At 43.6% G+C, this 24,200-nt stretch overlaps 1 protein-coding gene across 14 annotated transcripts in view; it reads right to left on the reverse strand.

The window, feature by feature from the left end:
- CHID1 (chitinase domain containing 1) overlaps positions 1–24,200 on the reverse strand; it is a 275,561-nt gene that overhangs the window by 217,592 nt on the left and 33,769 nt on the right. For all 14 annotated transcript variants that reach the window (XM_065594671.1, XM_024109643.3, XM_065594673.1 and 11 more), the window contains exon 8: positions 19,796–19,888. In XM_065594671.1, coding sequence (XP_065450743.1) covers positions 19,796–19,888 — 93 coding nt within the window. The remainder of the gene's footprint in view (positions 1–19,795; positions 19,889–24,200) is intronic.

The raw sequence follows: 24,200 nt of genomic DNA on the forward strand, positions 1-24,200 counted from the left end.
ATCATTTTGGGCATTGGATTCAGCCAACGAGAAGGCCAAAGCCATCTACATCAGCAATTCCATGGGGAGGAAACTCCAGCTTGCTGACAAAATAGGAAACTGACTCCTTCTTGAAGTGGTATCCTCCTCTGGGATCAATATGTTGCTCAAAAGGACCAGGCCCAAATGTAGAGGAGACCAGAGATCTCAGTTCATCCAAGAATATGAGGGATCCGTTATCAGTTCCGCTGTATCCAGTGTGGTGACAGACTTAGTGGTCAGCAGGTCCTTTCGGGACCAGGTTGATATCACTGGGGAGAGAGGGTCCCATCTGGAGCTTTTCATCAGTACTGGTGGTTGATGATCATTCAACTTATTAGAGGTGGTTGGTGCTATTGTTAGTACCAGGGCTGAAAGCACAGGAGCTTTGCTCTAGCACGCTTTCCCTTGGTAGGCTAGGAAGCTTAGGCAAACTTAAGTCCTTGCGATTCACATGCAAAGACTCACCATATTTGGAAGGAGTTGGAAAGGGATCCCTTCTCCGGGAAGTAGGCTTAGCAGGGGGATCTGTGTTTATGCTCATGCAAGTGCCCCTAGTCTCAAGAGACGCATGAGACAATGGGTCTATAGATTTCACTGATCCAGCCTCTACTCCAGAGTTTGTGCTCAGAGGAGTGCTGCTCAAGATCTCCAATCAATATATGGGGGTGGGGGAAGTGGGGTGTCTCCCTGGCCTGGGTTTGACTGGGGGTCTCATGGCTTTCTCCATGAAGTATTTCTTCAGTCAGAGCTCTCATCTCTTTGAGGTCTGGGGTAGAAAGGAGCAACAGATGCTTCACTTGGCAGAGATAATAGCTTCCCCAAGGCAGTAAAGGCAGTGCTGGTAACCATTGCTGACCAAAAAGGAGCAAGGACAAGAGACAGTTTTTGAATCCCAGAAACCTGGGCATAATCCTACTCCCAAAGGGGAGATGGAGAGGGTCTCCAGGGTGGGGAAACTAAGCTACACTAACTATACAGAAAACTATAAAACCACTAACTATATACAATTATATTTACAGAGATGAAGATAAACTATGAGGATAGCTCTGCACAATGGATGATTCCAACTCAGGCCAGGTAGTAGTAAAAAAGGAAATGGAGAAGCAGGTCAGTCCTCACCACCCCTTATGTGCTCGGTACCAAGCATGAGGGGAATCAGGCATATGATGTGCATGTATACCCACATGTGGAGAACACATAGGGACCAGCACTCAAAGAAGACAGATGTGTTTTATTTCCTTGCTAGGACAGGATAGACTTGCATGCTTTAAACTGTGGAAAGCAATAGGTTTTGGGGGTTTTTTTCCTGCCTCAAAATAGGTTTAAAAGTTGGGAGCTAGAAAGTAGGCAGACACCCTTTTGTGGTCAAGTAAATACAAGAGGCAAATCAGACACTCAATCTTGAACGGCAGAGGCGTTACCCAAAGTAGTCCAGATTTAAGGAGAAGTCAGGATATAGAAAGAGTAATATTTGTTGCAATATAAGATCAACCAAAAACATATGTACATGAACTTAAGGATACCACTACTTCTATAATTAAAACGACAATGGTTTGCCCCTTTTGGCATACATGGAATGCCAAACAGCATGAAGTCAAATGAAAACATGAAAAACGCATTCATCCTTGGTAAGCAGAAAACGTGAATGAGAAAACGAGCCATGTTGCTAGCAGGAAAGCAGAACATTCCTGGAGCTTTTGCTATTTTCACTGAAGAAAAGGAGCGAGGAAAGTCTGGGTGGGTAAGATGGAAACAGAGGGTGAATTAAGAAAATTTCAGTCCTCTACTTTAAGAAAGTTGTGAATAAGGCAAGAGAGACTGGAAGGGAGAGCAGAAGAGATGTACAACAAGTCACCGCAGGAGACAGTGAAGCTGAAAACAATGTAAGGGGGGAACAAAATAAGCTATAAGTGGGCAAAAAAAAAAATGGAGTGAGACTTTCATTGTAACCTTGTTAACTTTTCATTTAAAACATTTTTAAGGGAATAAAAGGCATGAGTACTATGTTTATAACATGTTTAAGTTGCAGGGCAGAGCAACTTTTTCACCCTGGCTGGAAGGTCTGTTTTCAAACCAGCTATTTTGTAATTTTTTCAAGCATTAAAATTAACCAACTCTTTATAACTGCAACTTTGAAGAACAAAAGATGGGAACTATTCACACTTCATGATCCCCATTGCTCAATACCACAAAAATCCAGTTTAGTTCCTATTGCCTTCCCCATCATGGTTGATTTACTACCTTGGTAAGTGGAATCACAGAATAAATTCACTCTTTAAGCATCTCAAAATCCAAGTAAATATTTCTCTACCACTTTGAAGGCCCAGGTTCTCATCCTTCATTGCATTTGCCATCTACAAGCTGCCTTTTCTGATGTCCTTTAAAATGTTTTGATAACATCTTGCCTATCCCTAAAATAAGTTTTTAATTTTCTCTATCAGCTGTTTTTCTCATTGCAAAGAGGAAGCATTGGGGACAAAAAAGATAACTAAACATATACAAAATATATGCTAGTCTAGTCAATAGATTAGATTTGGTTTGTTTGCAGATAAACAAGAATTATTGCTCATGATCAAAACTACACATTTTGTGTTCATGTATCTGGAAAAATAAGGACAAAAACCAAAAACAAATACATCATGTTCAGCTTACTCAGTCTGATATCTTTAAGATCATGAAGCATAATCAACAAGAAAATATGTAACTAAATCCCTTTGAGTTACAATTACTTTCCCGAAACTATGGTGGTAAAATTTTAAGTCTTACCTTCTCCATCCCTTCTGTCTCAACCTCCCCTCCCATCTTTCAGTTCTCCTTCCTAGGTCCATTTCATTCTATTTCCTCAGCACACAATTTCCAATAAAAAGAGAATCTAAACATGATCTTTATTTCGAATCTCCAATCTGTAGCTTTTGTTTATCCTTTTCTGCTCCTGTACCTTCTAAGGGCTTGCCTACACTGGAAAGTTGCACCACTAACTATTAAAGAGATACAATCACCCTAGTGTGGGCAGTTATTTTGGCACAGCTAATTCAACTCAGGAAAGGGAATAACTATACCAACATAAGTATCTACTTACTGGCATAACTGCATCTACCTTAGGGCTTTTATTGGCATAGCTATTTCAGTAAAATAATCACACTACTAACCTAAAATTATACTGATAAAAAACAAGTTTAGATCAGCCCCCCCACCCAAAAACCCACACTGTTCACAGCCAGACCTTTTACTAAACCCAGGAATGGTCAGCTCAGATGCTATATTAGGTTTTGAAAGCAGTCTTGAGTTATACTCAGTTTTACAGTTTGGGTGAATGGTGCACAAGGAGAAATGGTGGATTGGCCAAGGTCCCACATGATTTACTGTCCTATTGGATCAGAATCTAGGATATTCCTAGCTCCCAATCCTTTGCTTTAGCTACTATACTCACACAACCTATGCATACATTTATAAAATGAAACAGCATTTAGCAACACTGAGAAGATTTGTTGAAAAATATGCTGGAAGTCTCCTAGTGCTCATCTGCACTGGCAGGCATATACACTTACAACACGGCAATCACGAATCGCAGCACGTCTCTTAAAATATTACATGCAATCTTAATTCTGTCATCCCAAGGGAGAGTCTTGGCACAACTCATTTGCTTTTTAGATCACAACATACAATCTTGGTGCTGGCTAGTTTAGTTAGAAGTATGAACATCTTCCAGTTCAGAGTTACAGGAAATTCATGCGGTAGCAGCATACCTGGAAGACAGACAAATTCTGACTCTCTTAATCTGGGCCTGCCACCAAATAGCACTTGTCATTGGAGGGTTATTCCTTCCAATGGGAGGAGATTTAACAGGCAGGCATGGGTTCACCTTACATCTACTATTGGCAAGAGTTGTTTATGCCTTTTTAATACATGCATCTAGCTATCATAAGAGCAATAAGCAAAATAAAAGAATGTTTCACCTTCTGCTAAAAGCCTAATAAGTAGCTCTGCCGACTGTGTCAACACCTGAGCCACAGTGCTAGAAGTGCTGGACATAGGGGAGCAGAACATCATGGCACAACATGTGTAGGACAGATTCCCAAGTGCTTTTCATTTTTGTTGGGAATTGTTCCTAGGGAGTTGTTATAACCTCTACTTATGTGCAAGTTCAAGCTTCATACTTTATATGTCTGGCCAAATTTCCCCTTTCAAATTTCCATCTATATATTTTATTCCCAATAGTAGCTTATATTTCCTCATTTCACTTTAGATCTCATTCATGACCTTTGAATACACAAGCTGTCAACTCAGCATAATGATGAGACACATTTCCCAAGTCTGTTAGTCTGGCAACGCTACTAGGGTATGTGAGCAAGGCTAAAAGCAGAGGTTTCAAAGGATGGTTTAAAGTAGGCTTCAGCTACTATCCTACCCTTGTCTAGTTTGAGTTCTTCGCATAAAGTTTAATGTAGGAGGTTTAAAAGGGGATCAAATTTGGTGCCTTTCCATATCATACACTGGATCTCATATAGGAATATATTTTTATTGTACCAATGCTTTGCATTTTCTAGGTTGGATTTTTTCCTAAACCATCCAGTATTTTTAGCTCTTAAAATTGTTTCTTTTAAGATAGCATTTGCTGCTAGACTGCTTTGATCTTAATGCATACAAAAAGGAGCATAATAGCAAAACCTTAAATAAACTGCTTACATTTAAGTATGGTCTCCCTTTAAAATTTAATCAGGATAGAACACAAAAAGAACAATGTTTCAGTCCCTGGGGGCCCAAATTCAAGAGAGGCGTATCTGAGAAACAGCTCTGTCTGCTTATCAGTCTTTTAGCAGCTACTGAACTATAAACTGTTATTTGATTTTTATGGTATTTATTTCTATGACTTTTGCTATATTTTTGATTAACAGTCTACAGTGATGCCAACAAATAAAGTATATAAGATACACTAAAGCACATTTATAGAAGGTTAGAACCCAAACTGATTTTCAAGACACAATGAATTTGAAAACATGAGATATTTAATATGCCAACGAAAAGCAGTTTTTAGTAGAAGCCCAGTTATCTTGTAAATCTAAATTTGCAAGAATTTCCAGTATATGGAATTAAAATAAGGCAGGAACAGAGTTTAAGGATTCTGCCTATGGAAGTCATTCCATCCAACATATTCTTTACGATTTAAAGTACATTTGGACTCTGTGCACATTTTAGGGCATTTCCATTATTTGTGCTATAAAACCTTATGGATGCATTTTAGGCTGCTCACTCCATTTCAACAAGAAGTCAAAATGTCCTGTGTAAAATTTATTTTTTTAGTTAATAAAGCAGCAAGACATGTAATAATGTGAAGACAAATTAGTTATTTAATTAACAGCATCTAAGTTTAATGGCTGTTTCTATAAGCAAGTGCAGTGTCTGAATAAATCCCTGGGGAGCAAAGTGGAGAAAAATGAGACCAGATACAAAATGCAGATTATATAGAGTGATCTGCAATCCTTTTAGATTCTTTTAAATACCTCTGAAAAAATGTGTATTTCACAAAATATAGTATTTCACTGCCTTTATTTCTGTTAAATAATACATATATGTTAGACATAGTTTTACTATAAGTATTGGGAGTTTATGTTAACTGAATGTATTATACTCTCCCCACAATTCTGTTCACCCATGTCAAGTATCCCATAACACTTTGCTTTACCAAACGTAAGCTTTGGCTTAAGTAAATAGGAAAACTGTCAGGATCAGGACACGTGTGTTTTACCATAGCAACAGGTAGAGAGTTACTCTCACAGGCCAGTACTGGAATGTCTCAAAGAAAAAGGACAAGATATATAATTGTTCTACCTGGTACAAACCCAGGAGATGCCTTCATGCCCATTGATACCTGGAATGCTTGTTTTCAGAACAAAGAGATAAGGGGTATGCTATGGTACCAGAAAAACAAGGTAGAAAGCAGATTGGTTAAATCTTGTTTCAGACGATGCATGCACACAATACCTTTTATTCGTAAACAGGATGGATATAAAAAGCATAGCTTTGGGAGTGTAACTTTGGGAGCACACCTTCTTTGTAAGGTGAATTTAACAACACTGCACACAATGGCTTCCTGGAAACTGGTATTATACTGAGCCTATCTTCTTGTACTATACTATTAACAACTTTGAGCAATAAACCCGTCTGATGTTATTGGGTCTCGAATGTATTTCTGAATGAAACAAAGTGTGGTCAAGCAGGTTTCAGAGTAGCAGCCATGTTAGTTTGTGTCTGCAAAAAGAACAGGAGTACTTGTGGCACCTTAGAGACTAACAAATTGGCTGTAGCCCACGAAAGCTTATGCTCAAATAAATTTGTTAGTCTCTAAGGTGCCGCAAGTACTCATGTTCTTTTTGTGGTCAAGCATTACTAAGTCCACATATTTTGTGGATAAAAAAGTAGCATAAGGTTACTTCAGGTAGAACACTGGGTTCTATTCACAACTGTAAAATGTCAGACCCAAGTCCCATCCACTTAGCCACACTGGTTTTGGATTAGCAAATATATTGGCTATCCTGTCAGTATCCACTGCTTCAGCCACCAGATGGCTCTCTTCTCTCAGGGCCAAGAATAGACTCCAGGAAGCCCTATCTCAAAAAAAGCTATCTTTGCTGTCTAACAAAGTCCTCAAAGTCACTTCTGGCAAAGCCAGAAATAGAACCCAGGTGCCTTATATAGCAAAACAAACTCTTACCCACTTTACATATTTGCCATGTTACCTCAATGAATATGCAACTTGGCTATGCTGTCTATATAGTCGAGATACTCATATTCACCTCTGCAATGTACCAAGACATATAATTTGCCTGGCAAGTAATTGCACATGGTGAGATCTACAGAGAAGGGGAATCCCATTAATTATTTCTTTGCTAAAAAAAATTCTCTACATTCTGGAATTTCTGATGTATCTTCATGCTCCTTTGTTTTGCTTCCATGGCATAATTTTTAAAAAGGAGAAAATATTTCCTTTTTCGTATAAAATACATTTTAAAAACAGTTTAAGTATTTATGACAGTGGATGACAAACCTGCTCTAGCACTTTAATGCAGTGTGCGGTTATTCTAGATGTTCTACAGCAAGTCTTAGGGCAGTAGAAGATACCAACTAGTAGTTATTTTTCAGTTGCTCGAGAAGTGAGACTCTTTTGCATTCAGTACTTAAGGGCATGTTTGTAGTTAGAGAAGAACTCAACAAGTTAAATGGTTGGCTCTCATGTTCAAAGGACAAAGCTATCTTGGTCTCCAAAGGTCTTTCTACAATTAATGAATATTGTATCCTGCAAATCCAAACTTTCAGGCCAAGCCCTAGTCTACACTACGAGGTTAGGTAGAATTTAGCTGCGTTAGGTTGATTCTATAAGCAATGTGTCTACACATCCAACCCCGTTCAGTCGACCTAAAGGGCTCTTAAAATTGACTGCTGTACTCCTCCCCGGTGAGGACAGTAGCGCTAAAATCGACCTTATTGGGTCAAATTTGGGGTAGTGCAGACGCAATTTGACGGTATTAGCCTCCGGAAGCTATCCCAGAGTGCTCCAATGTGACCACTCTGGACAGCACTTTCAACTCCAATGCTCTGGCCAGATACCCAGGAAAACCCGCGTGAAATTTTGAATTTCATTTCCTGTTTGGTCAGCGTGGCTAGGTCAGCAGTACAGGTGACCATGCAGTCCCAGAATCACAAACGAGCTCCAGCATGGACCGAATGGGAGACATTGGATCGGATCGCTGTATGGAGAGAAGAATCTGTGCAGGCCGAACTCCGATCAAAAAGAAGAAATGCTAACATATATGCCAAAATCGCACAGGGCATGGTGGAGAGAGGCTACAACAGGGACACGCAGCAGTGCCGCATGAAAGTTAAGGAGCTCAGGCAAGCCTAGCAAAAGACAAAGGAGGCAAACGGTCACTCTGGGTCAGAGCCCCATACATGCCACTTCTATGATCAGCTGCATGGCATTCTAGGGGGGAACCCTACCACTACCCCACCACTGTCTGTGGACACCTGCAAGGGAGGAGTCCCACGCAACAGGGAGGAGGATTTTGTGGATGAAGAAGAGGAGGAGGAGGAGGAGAAGCACAGCAGGCAAGCGGAGGATCCGTTCTCCCTGGCAGCCAGGACCTTTTCATCACCCTGGAACCAATACCCTTCCACGGGGGGTTCACGGACCCTGAAGCCGGAGAAGGCACCTCTGGTGAGTGTACATTTGTAACTACACTACAGGGTTTAAAAGCAATTGTGTTTAATGTTCGATTTGCCCTGAAGACTTGGGATACATTCGCAGCCAGTACAGCTACTGGAAAAGTCTGTTAACGTGTCTGGGGATGGAGCGGGAATCCTCCAGGGACATCTCCATGAAGCTCTCCTGGAGGTACTCTGAAAGCCTTTGCAGAAATTTTCTGGGGAGGGCTGCCTTATTTCATCCTCCACGGTAGGACACTTTACCATGCCAAGCCAGTAGCAAGTAGTCTGGAATCATTGCAGCACAAAGCATGGCAGTGAATGGTCCTGGGTTTTGGTCACATTCAAGCAACATTCGGTCTTTATCTTTCTGTGTTAGCCTCAGGAGAGATATATCATTCATGGTCACCTGGTTGAAATACGGGAATTTTTGTAAGGGAAAAGTAAAAGGACCCCGTTCATGCTGGGCTGTTTGCGCTTGTCTAAAAGGGATCATCCCTGAGAATAGCCATGCAGTGGGGGGAGGGGTGAAGGGATCATCCCTGAGAATAGCCACATGGTGGGGTGGGGGGAGGGGTGCTGCACATCCACCCGAAAACTGCAGCCCCTCCTTTTTAAACGGCAAACCCAACCGGCATTGCTTGCTATGGGAAAGGAGGGCGCTGCAGTTTGAAACCATTCCCACATGTTATGAAGGTGGAAGAAGCCAACCCTCCGTACCCTTTGGCTTACCATGGCTGCCTGGAAACCGAATTCTGTTGCCCAGCCATGTGTGATGTGTCACCATACCGGCAGGTGCTCAATATAAAAGGCAAAATGCGACCTTGTACCTAAAACACATGTGCTGTCTGCTGTGAATTGTTTGATTCACTGTGAAAGAGTCTCCCTTTTGTTCTCAGAAATGTATCTTCTTAAATTCCACTCTCCCTTTTTATCCCCGCGCAGGTGCAAATGTTTCTATGCTCCCCCTATCATCTCCATCCCAGAGGTTATCACAGATTAGAAGGCAAAAAAAAAAAAAAAAAAAAAAAAAATGCACTCGCGATGATGTTTTCCAAGCTCATGCAGTCCTCCCGCACTGATAGGGCACAGCTGAATGCATGGAGGCATACACTGACAGAGGCCAGGAAAGCATACAGTGAGTGTGATCAGCAGAGGCAGGAGGTGATGCTGAGGCTAATGGGGGAGCAAACGGACATGCTCAGGCGTCTGGTGGAGCAGCAGGTAAGGCAACAAGAGCACAGACCGCCATATCATCCACCGTATAACTGCCTGCCCTCCTCCCCAAGTTCCATGTCCTCCTCACCCAGATGCCCAAGAACGCAGGGGAGGGGGGGGGGGGGGAAGGAGGTAAGGGGGAGGAGGCTCCCGGCACCCAGCCACTCCACTCCAGAGGATGGCCCAAGCAACAGAAGGCTGTCATTGAGTTTTGATTTGTAGTGTGGCTACAATAAGCAATGTGGCCTTGTCCTTCCCTCCTCTCCCACCCCACCTGGGCTACCTTGTCAGTTATCTCACTTTTATTTTAATTAATAAAGAAAGAATGCATGCATGGTTTCAAAACAATAGTGACTTTATTTCCTTTGCCAGCTGTGATCAAAGGGGGGAGGGTGGTTGGGAATTAAAATCAACAAAAGGGATGGGTTTGCATCAAGGAGAAACACACACAACTGTCACACCATAGCCTGGGCAGTCATGAAACTAGTTTTCAAACCCTCTCTGATGCACAGCATGCCTAGCTGTGCTCTTCTAATCACCCTTGTGTCTGGCTGCTCAAAATCGGCCACCAGGCGATTTGCCTCAACCTGCCAACCCATAAATGTCTCCCCCTTACTCTCACAGATATTATGGAGCACACAGCAAGCAGCAATAACAATGGGAATATTGGTTGCACTGAGGTTTCACCTAGTCAGCAAACAGCGCCAGTGAGCTTTTAAACGTCCAACGGCACATTCTACCACCATTCTGCACTTGCTCAGCCTATAGTTGAACTGCTCCTTACTACTGTCCAGGCTGCCTGTGTATGGCTTCATGAGCCATGGGAGCAAGTGATAGGCTGGATCTCCACGGATAACTATTGGCATTTCAACATCCCCAACAATAATTTTCTGGTCTGGGAAGTAAGTCCCTTCTTGCAGCTGTTCAAACAGCCCGGAGTTCCTAAAGATGCGAGCGTCATACACCTTTTCCGGCCATCCCACGTTGATGTCAGTGAAACATCCTTTGTGATCCACCAGGGATCCTTTGTGAACCACCACATGTTTTTGCCCCATTAGGCATTGGGAGCTTAACCCAGAATTCCAATGGGCAGCAGAGACTGCAGGGACTGTGAGATAGCTACCCACAGGGCACCACTCCGTGAGTCGATGTTAGCCATGGTACTGAGGACGCACTCCGCCGACTTAATGGGGACATACACAATCGACTGTATAAAATTGCTGTCTAAAGATCGACTTCTGTAAAATCGACCTAATTTCGTAGTGTAGACATACCCTTTGAAAAATAAGACAACAGATTCATACCATGTGAGCTGCAGAAAATATACCAATTCCAAAACAGGCAGTTTTCTTCGACAGAAAAGAGGTCAGAGTTTGAGACACTTCAGTAAAACTAAAGCGTGTTCCTGATCTGCATAGCAGCTGTTAGTCATCTCTATGTTATTTGACCATATTACAGTTCCAAATAAAACAATTATATCAATGTTGCGATCCTTTAATATCTGACATTTAATACCAGCCAATCAAATTAAAAAAGTAACACTTCAAACCGACAGAAGGAAACACTTTATGCAATGCATAATTAGCTTAAGGAATAACTCACTGCCACAAAGTGTCAGAGACACCAAGAACATCACCAAGAAAGGCACTTAGAGTAATATGTTGGTCTTTACTGCCCACCAAGTGGCCCCTCGTGGCTATGGTTGCATCTGTGGCTGTCCTGCCTCTATTTCCCTTCATCCAGGCCCCTTTAAGAACTCACACAGTCTCTAGTGACCCACCAAGCTCAATCCTTTAATTCCACCAGATCTCGGGCTGTCAACAGAGTCAAATATCGAACTCAAAAGTACAAAACAATTTTTTAGTTCATCTTCCCTTCTTTAACTATGCAAGATCCTGTTGGTGTCACTAGGCATAGCTACCAGGTAACTCGTGAGAGTGGAAGGCCAAAAGTGCCGATGAAGCTCTTCTGCTCTGGGCCTACCTGAACCACAGAACTCCATCGTGTGAACTCTCACCTACTTCTGTGCTAACTGCTTACATGCTGAAGCAGAAATGTAAGGGTCAGCTTTTCTCTAGCATACAGCTGCTGTTTTGCTCAGACTGCTGTGAACAGGCCTTGCAAGGCCAAGAGATAAGCAGGCGAAGGGAAAGTTTCTAACATGCACACTGTGTACCTGCTGTAACTGTTGTCTGGAAGGGATGGTTAAGGGTGAAATAGACAAAGGCTTGCACAGAAACTGCTTGGAATATAAAAGGGAAAATGTTATTTGTATGTGTTGCACTTGATTTGAGACATGCTGGTCTCCTAGTGCCTTTTCAGAGCTCTGAAATAAACTTGGCTTGCTTTCTCCCCTCTGTGTCTTTATTGGTGCCAAGCACACCGGGCAACGAACCCCTGTTTGCCATCTCGGGGCCCAGTTCTGGGCAGGCAACAATCCCAACTTGCTCCTCAGAGCTGCTCCTTCCACCAGCCCCAGCTCCACAGTCTCCTGAGCAGCATGCTAGGCCTCCAGCCTCTGGCTGTCTCAGCTACTCTCTCAACCACACACCGGCCGCCTCTTCTCCCCCACACAGCTTCCTGCTGCCTTTTATATTAATAACCTGATTCCTCTCAGGTGGGGCTCACCTTGTAATCAAACCTGGCTTATCACCAGGCTCTCCATAGGCAAGCCAGCTTATTACAGACATTTTATATGTACAGCCACAGTATATATTTTAGCTGATTAAAGAGATAGGAACACTCATTCTTCTAGGCATAATCCACCACTAATTGGAGAATGATTTAAGTAACTTCCTATGGATAGGTGTGATGGGGTATACCTGTCCCTCATTGGACAGGAAGGGGTTAACCCCATACTGTGGGCTGAGGAAGCCATGCCCCGTCGCCCCTGCTGGGTAGACTCCTACTGGAACCACAGTATAAAAGGGAGCAATACAGCTCAGTCTGGGCTGACCGTTGAGGAGAGAGGATGTGCACTGCAAGCGCCTGCACCCCAGAGCTGTCGGCGCCCCAGACCACAGAGGCCAAGCACACTGAGACCCTGGAGGATAGCTGACTGCCCATGGAAGCCCCCGAGGGGATGGAGTCTCCAGGAATTTTGCTGGTCAGCTACCCCAGAGAAGCAGAGGACCTGAGGACTATGGAGCAGGTAGGCAGGGTAGAAAGTGGCTCAAGGGAACCAGACTTTGGTCTGGTAGTGGAATCATGAACCGGGTCAGCATGTTTTGACAGATCTCTGCTGACCCAGTAGTGAATACACTTGCAGCTGACAGGGCCCTGGACTGGCACCTGGTGGAGTCGGGAGGGCCTGGATCATCCTGCTCAAGCTGCCAATCCACTCCTGGGTGGCGGCCCACCCTCTTTGCCTGGCTGCCAGGCCACACTGCCTTGCACGGGAGGGCAGTTTGCCTGCCCAAGAAGAATGTCAGACACCGGGTCTGCAATGGGAGTGTGCCACAGAGATCCAGAGCAAGGAACAATGATCAGTCACTACTTATACCCAGGGGCTTAAAACACATGGGATTCAGTGGTTGGATCCAATCACAACATACTGGTGTGTCCATCCAGAGTGTGGGACTGGACCCAGTTTAGATAACTATTAAAAAGGAATAGGAAACTTACTGCTTTAATGATTCTCTACTCTGTTTACTACACAAAGGAGTGAATGCATTTTACTATAATCCATAGTTGGCAGCAATTACTTAAGATCTTTAAAAGCATGCATTAGCCTAATGAAAAGCATTTTTGTAGAGAAATGATTGATAATCCATTGCAGAAAAACGCTACAAAAATGTTAGAGCAAATGAAAATGCTTAATCTGTAACAGACAACAATCAGCCACAGCAGAAAACGGCCTTAAAAAATGAACTACCAAATAGGATGAACTTCAGCTCTCAGGAACAGCAGTGAACTTCTTCTCCGTATGAAAGATCAGAAGGAAGCTGCAGACAAAAGTGAAGACCTTTTCTGTTGTTGCTTTTCATTTAACCAGAACTGCTGGAGCTCAAAACATTTTTCACATTATGTTTCAACACCCCTCTGAGGTAAAGACATACTATTCCCATTTTACAGGTGCAAACAGGCAGGCTGACAAAAGGTAGGACTTGCCCAGTATAATAAAGGAAATATATGGCAGAATCAGAAATAGACTCATCAAGACCTATCTTCTTAGCATGTATTCTTGAAGAGGTTTTTCATTTCCTGCATTGTGGTGTGACACATCAGCACTAACAGTTATCCAGAAGAGCCATAGCAATTTGTCTCACTAGAAATTACGTTAAGTCCACTTCATTGCATGCAGCCGCTGCCAGAAGTGATGTTCAGTTATTGGGGCCTGATCTATATTATAAAGTTTTACCAGAAAAACTTTCCCTGTATCAGCACTGTATTGTATGCTTCCATACTTAAAGTTGAGTCCTGCCAAGAAAACCCTCAACCACTTATGACACTCAAGTTAAACCAGCTCGGTGAGCGACATAAGCCCTCTGTCAGTATAGTTCTACAAACACAATGCCTGCATGGAAGCAGAAGTACCGTACTGATGTAAGCAGTCCTCTAGCAACAAGCAACGACTGCTCTGGTTGAGCTTTCGAACTCCACTGCCCAAGGGTCACAGTTAAAGCCCTGCAAATCTGCAGATATCTGCTTTATATCTGTGGATGCAGCTATCCACAGTCCATGTTTGCAGATCAGGTGCAGATACACATTTTTTATCCACGCATGACTGGAAGTCTTCCTCCTGTTTAAAATCCCCAGCCCTGGAAATGTCTCTTTTCTGCCATTTCTACAAGCATGGCTCCAGCTCACCCTCTTGCTACTGAGTGACCCAGGAATGAAGTCCTAGATTTCCTCAGAGTGTCAGGAGAGGAAGGTGTGCAGCAACAGCTGCAGAATTCCCTCCGGAATAAAGATTTTTGCTGACACCGCAAAAATCCATGGAGATAATGGGGTACAGCAGGGATTAGGACCAATGATAGGAAAAGGAGGAGGAGCTGCAGCAGGCTTATCCAAAGTCAAAAGAGCAGAATCTCAAGTTCAGTATTGCCCCCAAGACCTGCCCCTATGATGACCAGCTTGATGTTGTACTGAGTGGGGATCCCACCAACACCCTGAGATTTGGACACCCAAAAGCTGCAGGGGAAGACCCTCTGGAACTGGCAACCCAGGAGATCACTGAGAATGGGGATACAGATGGTGCTGGGATGGCCAAGAGCTCTTCAAGTCCCAGCTGGACCCACAGAGCCAATCAGTGAGGAAGTGGACTCTGGTAGGTGTAATTTAATAGGACTCCCCATAAATGCAGGCCATTTTGTTTATCTTTTCTAGGCCCCCCCCGAAACACTTTGCCACAGCTCCCCCATCAAAGCACTGGAATGGGTTACCTAGGGAGGTGGTGGAATCTCCTTCCTTAGAGGTTTTTAAGGTCTGGCTTGACAAAGCCCTGGCTGGGATGATTTAGTTGGGAATTGGTCCTGCTTTGAGCAGGAGGTTGGAGTAGATGACTTCCTGGGTCCCTCCCAATCCTGGTAGTCTATGATTCTATGAAAATGGTGACCAATTCTGCATGGGGCCAAAGGAAGTCTGTTTTCAACTAGCGGCCTTATTTTAAAAGCATGAAATGGCTGTACTATGCAATAGTCAAAAAGATTGTAAAAACAGCCCAAAAGCATTCCCAAATACATTATTTTCCAGAAAATGCTTGCTTGCAAACCACAGAAAGCCACATTTAATGGACACAAAAACAGAGCACTTCCTCTGATTTCAAAGTGAAAGCCTACATACGACTTACAGATCTTTCAGTGAAACCGGTTACTAAGCACTTCCAAGTGTGTACATTTACAGACTGGGGTTACATTAAAAAAAAAAAAAAAAAAAAAGGGTGAAAATGCGTGATCAACTCAGGTTTTGGCTTAGACAGACTAACTTCACTAGCCAGCAGTCACAGTGCACTTGTGCTGCTGGTGAAGAAGCTGGTTTACTTTAGTATATGAAACTTTTCAGTCCACTGGCTCATCACGGAATTTTTCCAGCAAGTAGCATTTAACTTTTGCCAGGACATTTTTAGGCAGAGCTGCCTTTGTTTCTCCCACCACAATAGGAGATCTTCCCACACCACTCTGTAAGGACCTCTTCAGGGATCATTGCTGAGAAGAGCTCAGAAGCATGACCCCAGGTGACAGCCAGAAATCTAAAGCAGCTCACTTCTCTGCCCTCAGGATTAATACATCCTCATGGCTCATGACTGCCTGTAGTAAGTTTCGCAGGCTTTACTACACCTGAAAGTGTACTGTTAAAAATTAATAAAAGACTAGTGATTGTGAACCTCTTTAAAATAAATCAACAGCCCAAGGGAAGAAGTGCAGAGCTGAAGTACTTATCTTCTGTCCTACCTCTCCACCCCACACCTAACACTGGCTCTCTGTATTTATCAGTGACCTCAACTGCAGTATCCTTAAACTATGTCCCTTTTTACACCAGCTGACAGCCTAAGCATGATAAGAAGGAAAAGGAAACTGACAGGGAAGACATTCTCCAAATCAGTGCAAAGTGCTGAGTCTGGGGCAAGTGAGAATGACTGGAGAAAACATATGCTGGAGGGGATAAAGCCAGACCAAGAGGTGCACCATGACACGCTGCAGCTGTTGAAACAGACTCAGCTGCTAGAGCACATTATGGATCAAAGCACCCAAAGACAAACTCCACAGCAGCTACTACACAGCAAGGAGAACGACTCCTCCTAGCTCAGGCCAAACACCCCTCTCCTCAAAACTCCAGTCCCCCCAGCAGCATTATCCCTTTCATTTAGCCCCACTGGACAATAATGAGAACTGTTTAGGCTACTCCAACTGCAACCTGTCAGTCATGCAGTTGAGTGTGGACAGTACCTTGCACTTACAAGAAAGTAAGTGGCACCTAATAAAATTCTGTTTTGTGAAAACCCAGATTTCCTGTGTCTTACAATGTGGAAATGTTGATCCCCCAAAAGCAATAACCTCCCTCCCCCTCAAAAAAAAAAAAAATTGAGAAACCAGCTAAATTACTGTCTGGGTACTGCAAGCTGTCTTAAAGCTTCCCTTACCAGGACAGAACTTGCAGTGGCCTTGGTAATTAGCCCCATCTCAGGCTACTCAAAAGCAACAGACGGCCTGTCCACCTCATCCCTCCACTCTAGCAATAATCTTCTCCCCCTTGGCCATGACATATTATGCAATACACAGCATGCAGCAACAACATCTGCACCTTGCCTCCATCTAACCTTGTCATGAGACATCTCTACTTCCCCTTCAATCTTGCAAAGGCATGCTCCACAGCCATCCTGGACTTGCTCAGACAATAGTCAGATCTTTCCTTGCTTCTGTCCTAGTGTTTGGGATATGACATCATGAGACAGAGAAGCAATAGGCTGGGGCCCTTGAGAATCTCCATCAGCATTGCAACCTCATTAACGTCAACAGGCCAGTCCAGGAAAATTGTCCCTGCTTTCAGCTTATCACAAATTTCTGCATTTCTAAAGGTGCAAGCATAACGGACTTTTCTTCACCGCCACTAATGTTAGTAAATGGTCATTGGTGATCCACCAATGTTTATGTAACTATGGAGAAGTACTCCTTTTGGTTTATACACTCAGAGGCAAGGTGGGAGTGAGGACACAGAGTGGGGTTATGGATCCTGTCTATCACCCCACCACAGTAAATCCATCTATTCTTTTTTGCACATTACCCGAGTGACAATCTTTGTTTAATTGGCTTGCACACCTAGATGATGACTGCCCTGAATACCAAACTGATTGCCCGCAGACTAATTGCAATTTAGGTTTGCAAGCTTCCAGATAGTGCTCACCAACACTTACCACCCATTTCGCCACTGTCATCAGTTTTAGGCATTTACATTCAGATAAATAATTAATGATTAAGTATATCTAAAATCCAGAATGCCTAGCAGTCAAAGTCAATCATATGAGATACATAAATATTGCTGTTATATTGGCTGCCCATAGGGACAGATAGAATCAGTACATACAGACTTGGAACAATTAGTGGCATTTCATATGCGCTGTCAGTGCCAAATCCTGAGCATAAAGTGGTTTGACTCTGTGTAAAATGTCAGTCTCGCAAAGATCTGACCTTCCTTCTATCATTCGTTATAGTCAAAAGTGGCATTACATGCTTTTTGGCCAAGTCGCCAGCTGGACAAAACCACCCCAGCACACAATGCTCTCAAACTCTTCACGGCCATGCAAAGGGATGCATACCCTGACCCTACCCGGCAGCACCACAGAGATTCACAAAGATTGAGCCAGATCTGGGAACTTCACTCCACGATGCCTGGTGTGATACCATCAACTGTGGTCAGTCTGCCTGGCGCAATGGTCCCCAGCATATTGTGTGTGTGTGATGTACTCAAAGGTTACAGCTTTTGTGGACATTGGTTTAAGAGGGTTTGAGGTTCATGAAAATAAGAAAGGGGGACTGTACATATTGGGGTCCAGGAAGTGGGCAGGCATAAGCCCGCCCACTGCTAAAGGGTCTCCCCCCAGCCTAAGGGGAGGACCCACAGGGCCTGAAACCCAAAAAATTATGGGGGACAACTAAAGTAATAACAAGGACAGGAGTGTGGTCACTGGTCAGGGGGACTGTAGCGGGGTGGTTACCCCGCTCCTGCCTGAGGGGTTTAAAACAGCCCTGGCAGAGGGCTGGGGCAAAGAGAAAAGCTACTGGGCTGATTGGGGAAGTAGCCACAGCTGGGCCACACCCCAATCAGGCCCCAGCTGCCCTGTATAAGAAGGCTGGGAACCAAGAGCTCAACAGTCTCTCTCTGAAGGCAGAGAGAGAGTCTGGCTGCAGCAAGCTACAGACAAGGTACCTGAGTGGAGCAGGGCTAGGGACAGGCTGAGGAGCTCCAGCCTGGAAAGCCGCAGGCTGCGGCCTAGCGGAAGGCCAAGGGGTACTGGGGGTTGCAGAGGGCAGCCCAGAGCTAGGCGAAGGCAGCAGGTCCAAACCCCACCTTGCCAATGATGAGTGGCCTATACTGTAGTCTGCCCCAGGGAACGGGGGCTAGATGGTGACTGGCAGTAGCCTTATTCTGAGGTGAGGTAGGGATAGTGGGTGGGGGTTCCCTGGTGAGGGGAGACCCTAGTACTGAGGGGTGTACTGCTGCGGGGACAGCACCCCAGATACAAGGGCACCTGGGTCCAGGAGGGACACTGGCCTGCAGCGGGCGCTCCAGGATGCTGGAAGAGCTAATTCCCAGAAGTCACCAGCAGGAGGCGCCGCAGGGGTGAGTCCGCTCCTCTACACAGACCCATTTCCTTCCAGATCTGCTGAAATTTACATTCTGGTTTACACCATGGTGATTGGCTTCCACTTTTGAATGAGTAACATTTTAGGAAGTAAAGAACCTTCCTATAATATTTATTGAAAGATAGAAGCAGACAATTTTTTTTACTTCAGTTGAATCAGAAGTTCCTGTAAAACCGGTGAATTTGTATTGTGTGTTCTTTTCAAGTCAACTTTCTGTCTCTCAGCTATTAGTGCCACGAAGGCCAACGCCTTACTTTGCCTGACTGTATATATAGTAAGGCCATGCTGCATCTATTGCTGGGTACTAGATGCATTTCACATGCATGTGAAAGTCAAACCAAAATAAAGCTGAGTTACCATAGATTTCACACCTTCCCCTAGCCCCATCTCTTAAACAACATTTTGAAAGTGTGCCAGAAGTCTTAAAGACACACACACATTATCCCACTCGTGATGATGAGTCACAAAGTTTCACAAATGTGTCTGCTTTGTTTTTCCAGGCAGTTCTGCCCTGATATTTTGGACTGATGCACAGTATGCGGCCTTAATCCAAGCTATTTTGGAAAAAAAAAATATGAATGAGGTTAGTGTCTACGAATATACAGAGAGTGATGAGCAAAACCATGTGATCACAGGCATCATACTAAAGTACGTCCCTGCTCCTGCAAACCACACTTAGGGTAGGTCTACACTACCCGGTAGTTCGGCGGCAAGCAAATCGAACTTCTGGGTTCAACTTATCGTGTCTTGTCTGGACGAGATAAGTCGAACCCAGAAGTGCTTGCCGTCAACTGCGGTACTCCAGCTCGGCGAGAGAAGTACCGCGAAGTCGACGGGGGAGCCTGCCTGCTGCGTCTGGACCGAGATAGGTTCGAACTAAGGTACTTCGAACTTCAGCTACGATATTCACGTAGCTGAAGTTGCGTACCTTAGTTCGAATTGGGAGGTTAGTGTAGATCTGCCCTTAGTTTTGAGAAAGCTGTTCAATGTATTGTTGATGAGAGAACAAAGTAGAATTTCTCATCTGGAATCTCCCCCATCAATGCAGTACTCACCCTGGTGTGACAGCAGGTGGGATGACCAGTATTAGCTTAAGCTGTGCTTCATGGAGAGCTTCTGAGAGGTGAGTGAGCAAATGAATCAGCTCCCTGTAATGCAAACACATTGTTAGGCTACAGGCAATAGACGTGGCATGATATTCACATGAGTAATTTAAAAAGTAAAACTAGAGGTAAAGACATGCAACAGGCAGTACATCCTATCTGGAAGTTTTGTAGCGGGTGAAACATTCTAGGCAGATTTGTCAAGGCATGCCCTCTTCCAGTATCACTAAATATACAACACTGCTGAGGTACTCCTATACTTATAATAGGTTATCACAGTAGAGCTAAAATTTTGCCATTTTTGTTGTAATTTTAATTTTGCAATTTTCACATGTAAATTCTCAGATGAAATGTACATTTTGGAATTTCCCCCGGGACAGCTCCTGAAAAACAAAGACATTGGTGTGCGTATGTGTATCAACTATATTCTCATCAGAAGGGATTATCCCTTCAGTTCATGTTCAGTAAGAAGAGACTTAAGCCAAGCAATAGAACTGAATTCTGTTCTGGAACAGACAGCTGTTGAGCAGATTCAGATTGTCATTGTACTGTTGAATTTAAGGTTAGTGGAATATGTGAAGATGCTTTCAGCAAGCTATGCAATCTTCAAAGCATTTTGAGGCCTCAAGAAAACGTGGATGTTTTTAGAAACCTTTCTACCTATACATTTTCTGTACTTTAAAAAAAAAAAAAATTTCTTACCCTGTATGCACAAAAATCAGATTTTTGTTTCAAGAGTTCGCTGACCCTGCCCTACCTGAAATTATCACCCTCTATTTGTGGCATAATTGAAATGTTCCCACATCAGCCAGTTCTTATAAATCAATAGGATGTCAGGTGGAAAATAAAGTAAAAGAAACAAGTAAACTCTTAGGCCTGGTCTCCACTACACAGTTAGGTTGACATAAGGCAGCTTACATTGACCTGCTACACTACAGCCTTGCTCCCACCAATGTAAATGCCCTACTACACCGACGTAATAACTTCACCTCCACGAGAGGCATAGGGCTCACATCAGTATAGTTAGGGTGACACTTGGAATGTTGGTAGTCCAGGTCGTCGTGGGAAGGGGGGCTGAGAAGCCCAGGTGGCTCCCCGCCACAGCTCCCAACAAAGAACAGAGAACAAAGGGGGTGGCAACCCACCAGGAGCCCGGGAGCCTGTGAGGCAGCTGCCATTGGAGCGGAGACTAGGCTCTCAGCTCCCTCACTAACCCCAGAGGGGCAGTGTGAAGCACTCCTGGTGAGGACCTGCACCACCGACCCAAGGAGGGTAGTGTAGACATGCACCACTGCAGTAATTACTAATATAGGTCGACTTAAGTTTCTAGTTTAGACATACCCTGAAATCTCCTCTTTTAGAAAGCTGCCATCAGTAATATAATGAAGAGAAATCATATGTAGAAGCAGAACTGTTGTTTTTCAGATACATTTGTTTTATTCTTCAGCTCCCTCATGAAACACTGAGTGCAAGGATCAACTGGCTACACAGGCAGTGTCAAAAATCTTCCAATATTAAAGTTATGCTGTAATTTTCTCACAGTTAGGTGAAGTGGATGATTTATCAGTAAACTACATAGAGGTAAGATGTAGAAATTATGTTTAATGACTTTTAGCAGCTCAAGCAGAGTCCTTTATTACTTTCACTTCACAAATTAAATACTGTCCCTCTGTGTGCGTTCCTTAAGTCATCTGATTCATCAGAACAAAGTCAACTTCCCTATTTAGCCATAGGCAAGGTGGAAGCAGACAGATGAGCTGAACAGGGAATTTAAAGTCTCTGTAGTTACACTGCAAACCTACAATGAACAAGTCAGAGCAAAGAGAAAATTCCCAACTATAATACTATCTAAGAACACAGACTTCTAGCAATTGTGGTGTAGATTTTGGTTTGAGAGCCAAATGGTTATTGCCAGAATTAAACCTAAATTGCACTGGTGCAAGAGTCACTTTGATGGTACCTGTTTACTCATTTTGCTTACATTGAACAAGAAAAAGATCCCTATGATTCGAAGGTACACGAGTGGGAGGCAGGTCATTTAGCAACGGCCATCCTAAACTGTTCATTCCACTTACTAGGTTACATTAGAACTGAAATCCCAGAAACAGACTAATTTTGTGTACAGTAATCCACTCCAACTGTATGATGGGAAGGGAGAAGGAGTCCATCTCCCCTCCCTCCCTCCTCTCTTCCCCTGGTACCTGATTATTCACCCAGAGATTTTTCTTAAGTCAGTCATCCTCTCTACAGTTAAGATTTTCACTTGGGGGTAGATTATATAACTCTGCAACAGTAGCCAAAGGAAGAAAATCTGAGCACTTTTTCAGACAACATGGCTGAAACTGCCTCTGGAGTTTGCCAATAACTCTGCAATCTCAGTTTTGGCAAAAGTGGCAAACAGGAGATTCCTTCTTTACTCCCAAGAGCCTAGTACACTGCTTCTGCAGCATCCTCACCTCTCTGGAGTTTAAGTGACACCTGGTTGCCTCGGGACAAAACATTGCACTGAAATACCACTGAACCATTCCACTTGTCATTATCTTACATATATTCCCTCTCCCATCCAGAACAAAACACTAGATTGCAAGTAATCACGAATGTCAGTTTTCTTCATTTGCCATATTTACCGTCTCCATTCTCATTCTGGAAGAGTAAGAACTGTCTTTCCCATCCCTCAGTGTATGTATTCCACAGTTAGAGCACCACTATCCAAACAAGTCATTGATTTAAATACAGCATAAGAGAATCCCTACCCTAAGCTGTAGCCACCCTTTCCATGAAAAGGAATACAAGAGTGACAGTACCACCACATCTTCACACACAAGTCAGAAGCTCCTGCCTTTTATATTCCTACCAACCAAAACATCTCAATCCCCCGTACCTGCCTCATTTCCCCCAAATACCTGTTAAGACAACTGGACTTTGCAGCATAGCAGGGAGGTTAAATCTGGCCAGTTTTGAACCAAATACACTGGTGGAGTAGGGTAGATGGGGGATGATCCAAGCGAATGCAAAAACCAAAGGGTTCCCATGTAGGACACCTTGCTGGCAGTTTTCAGAGGGGCTGCAGCTCAAGAGCACCAGCAACTGGATGCAGTGTGGTATGTGGAAGAGTTGCTCCATCAGGTAAGGCAGTCCCAGATCATTTACCGCTTTATAGGGGAAAATCAGCGCCTTGTCCACCACCTAAATCATGTGCTTTTAATCTCCACTTCCAAATGGATGTAGAGGTGTAACCCCCTGTAGAGTGCCTTGCAGTAAAATCCAGTCTTCAAATGGGAAAGGCACAAAGCACCATACTTAGGTCTGGATCTGTGAGGGAACGTCACAGCCTCCTGACCCAACACAGGGAAAAAAAGTGGTCTAAGTCGCTGCTGTTATTTGGTAGCCAGCATCTGGAACACTAACCAGAACCTTGATTTATCAAATTATTATTAAATATTAAATTACAAGTGCTGCCAAAATGCCCTCCATCAAGGTCCCCCGCCACCATCTCACCATATAATCCTCAACAAAAACTACATTAAGATGGAGTCACAGCTGCCAGTTTGTAGCAGTAATTTAAGGGCCAACATTTCAGGGATGTTGTAATGCTTTATTTAGGGACAATTGCAAGCCTTAGAAATTCAGAATTAAGGTTACACTAAAACAAATCCAAATATGTTAAGTTAAGAAAGATAGTTAAGGCACCCACACAATCTTAACTCTGTCCTGGAGTAACAACTTGCAGTAACCAGGTGATTATGATGAAGGCATTTTTATTTGCCATTGCAGATTAGAAGAAACTGATTTTTAATGTCATGTTAGTTTTTCATAGATTCATGAATTCTAAGGCCAGAATGGAACAACTGTGATCATCTAGTCTGACCTCCTGTGGAGCACAGGCCATAGCTGATCCCCAAAATAATTCCTAGAGCATCTTTTAGAAAATCTTGATTAAAAATTATTAGTGTCTTCATGTTCAAAGTTTCACCTGAACATTGATCCCCTTAACATCCTTGAAAGTTTTACCTGTTAGTCACTTTCTAGAGACGATTTATGGCACAGTAGTGTTCCTTGCAGGCATGCACACGCAGCCACCCACCCACCCTTTTCCACATTACAGATCGCTGACAAAAGGTAGGATTAGAATTCAGGGCTTCCTGAATTCTTATGTCCCATCCCTGTTTGGCCTCTCTATATAAAAAAGCTGAGTAATGCCACTGCAGATTTCCTCAGAATGTCAGATCATCTCAGGGACCCAAGTAACTTGGCTTGTTAGAGCTTCACTGCACATATCAAAATTCCATATTTGGCCTATGGTGAGTCGGGGAGGAAAGTAACAGCAGAAGAATTGCAGCTTCATGTGCAAAAAACA

Source organism: Chrysemys picta, chromosome 4 (genome assembly GCF_011386835.1).
Source record: "Chrysemys picta bellii isolate R12L10 chromosome 4, ASM1138683v2, whole genome shotgun sequence".
Classification (NCBI taxonomy): Eukaryota; Metazoa; Chordata; order Testudines; family Emydidae; genus Chrysemys; species Chrysemys picta.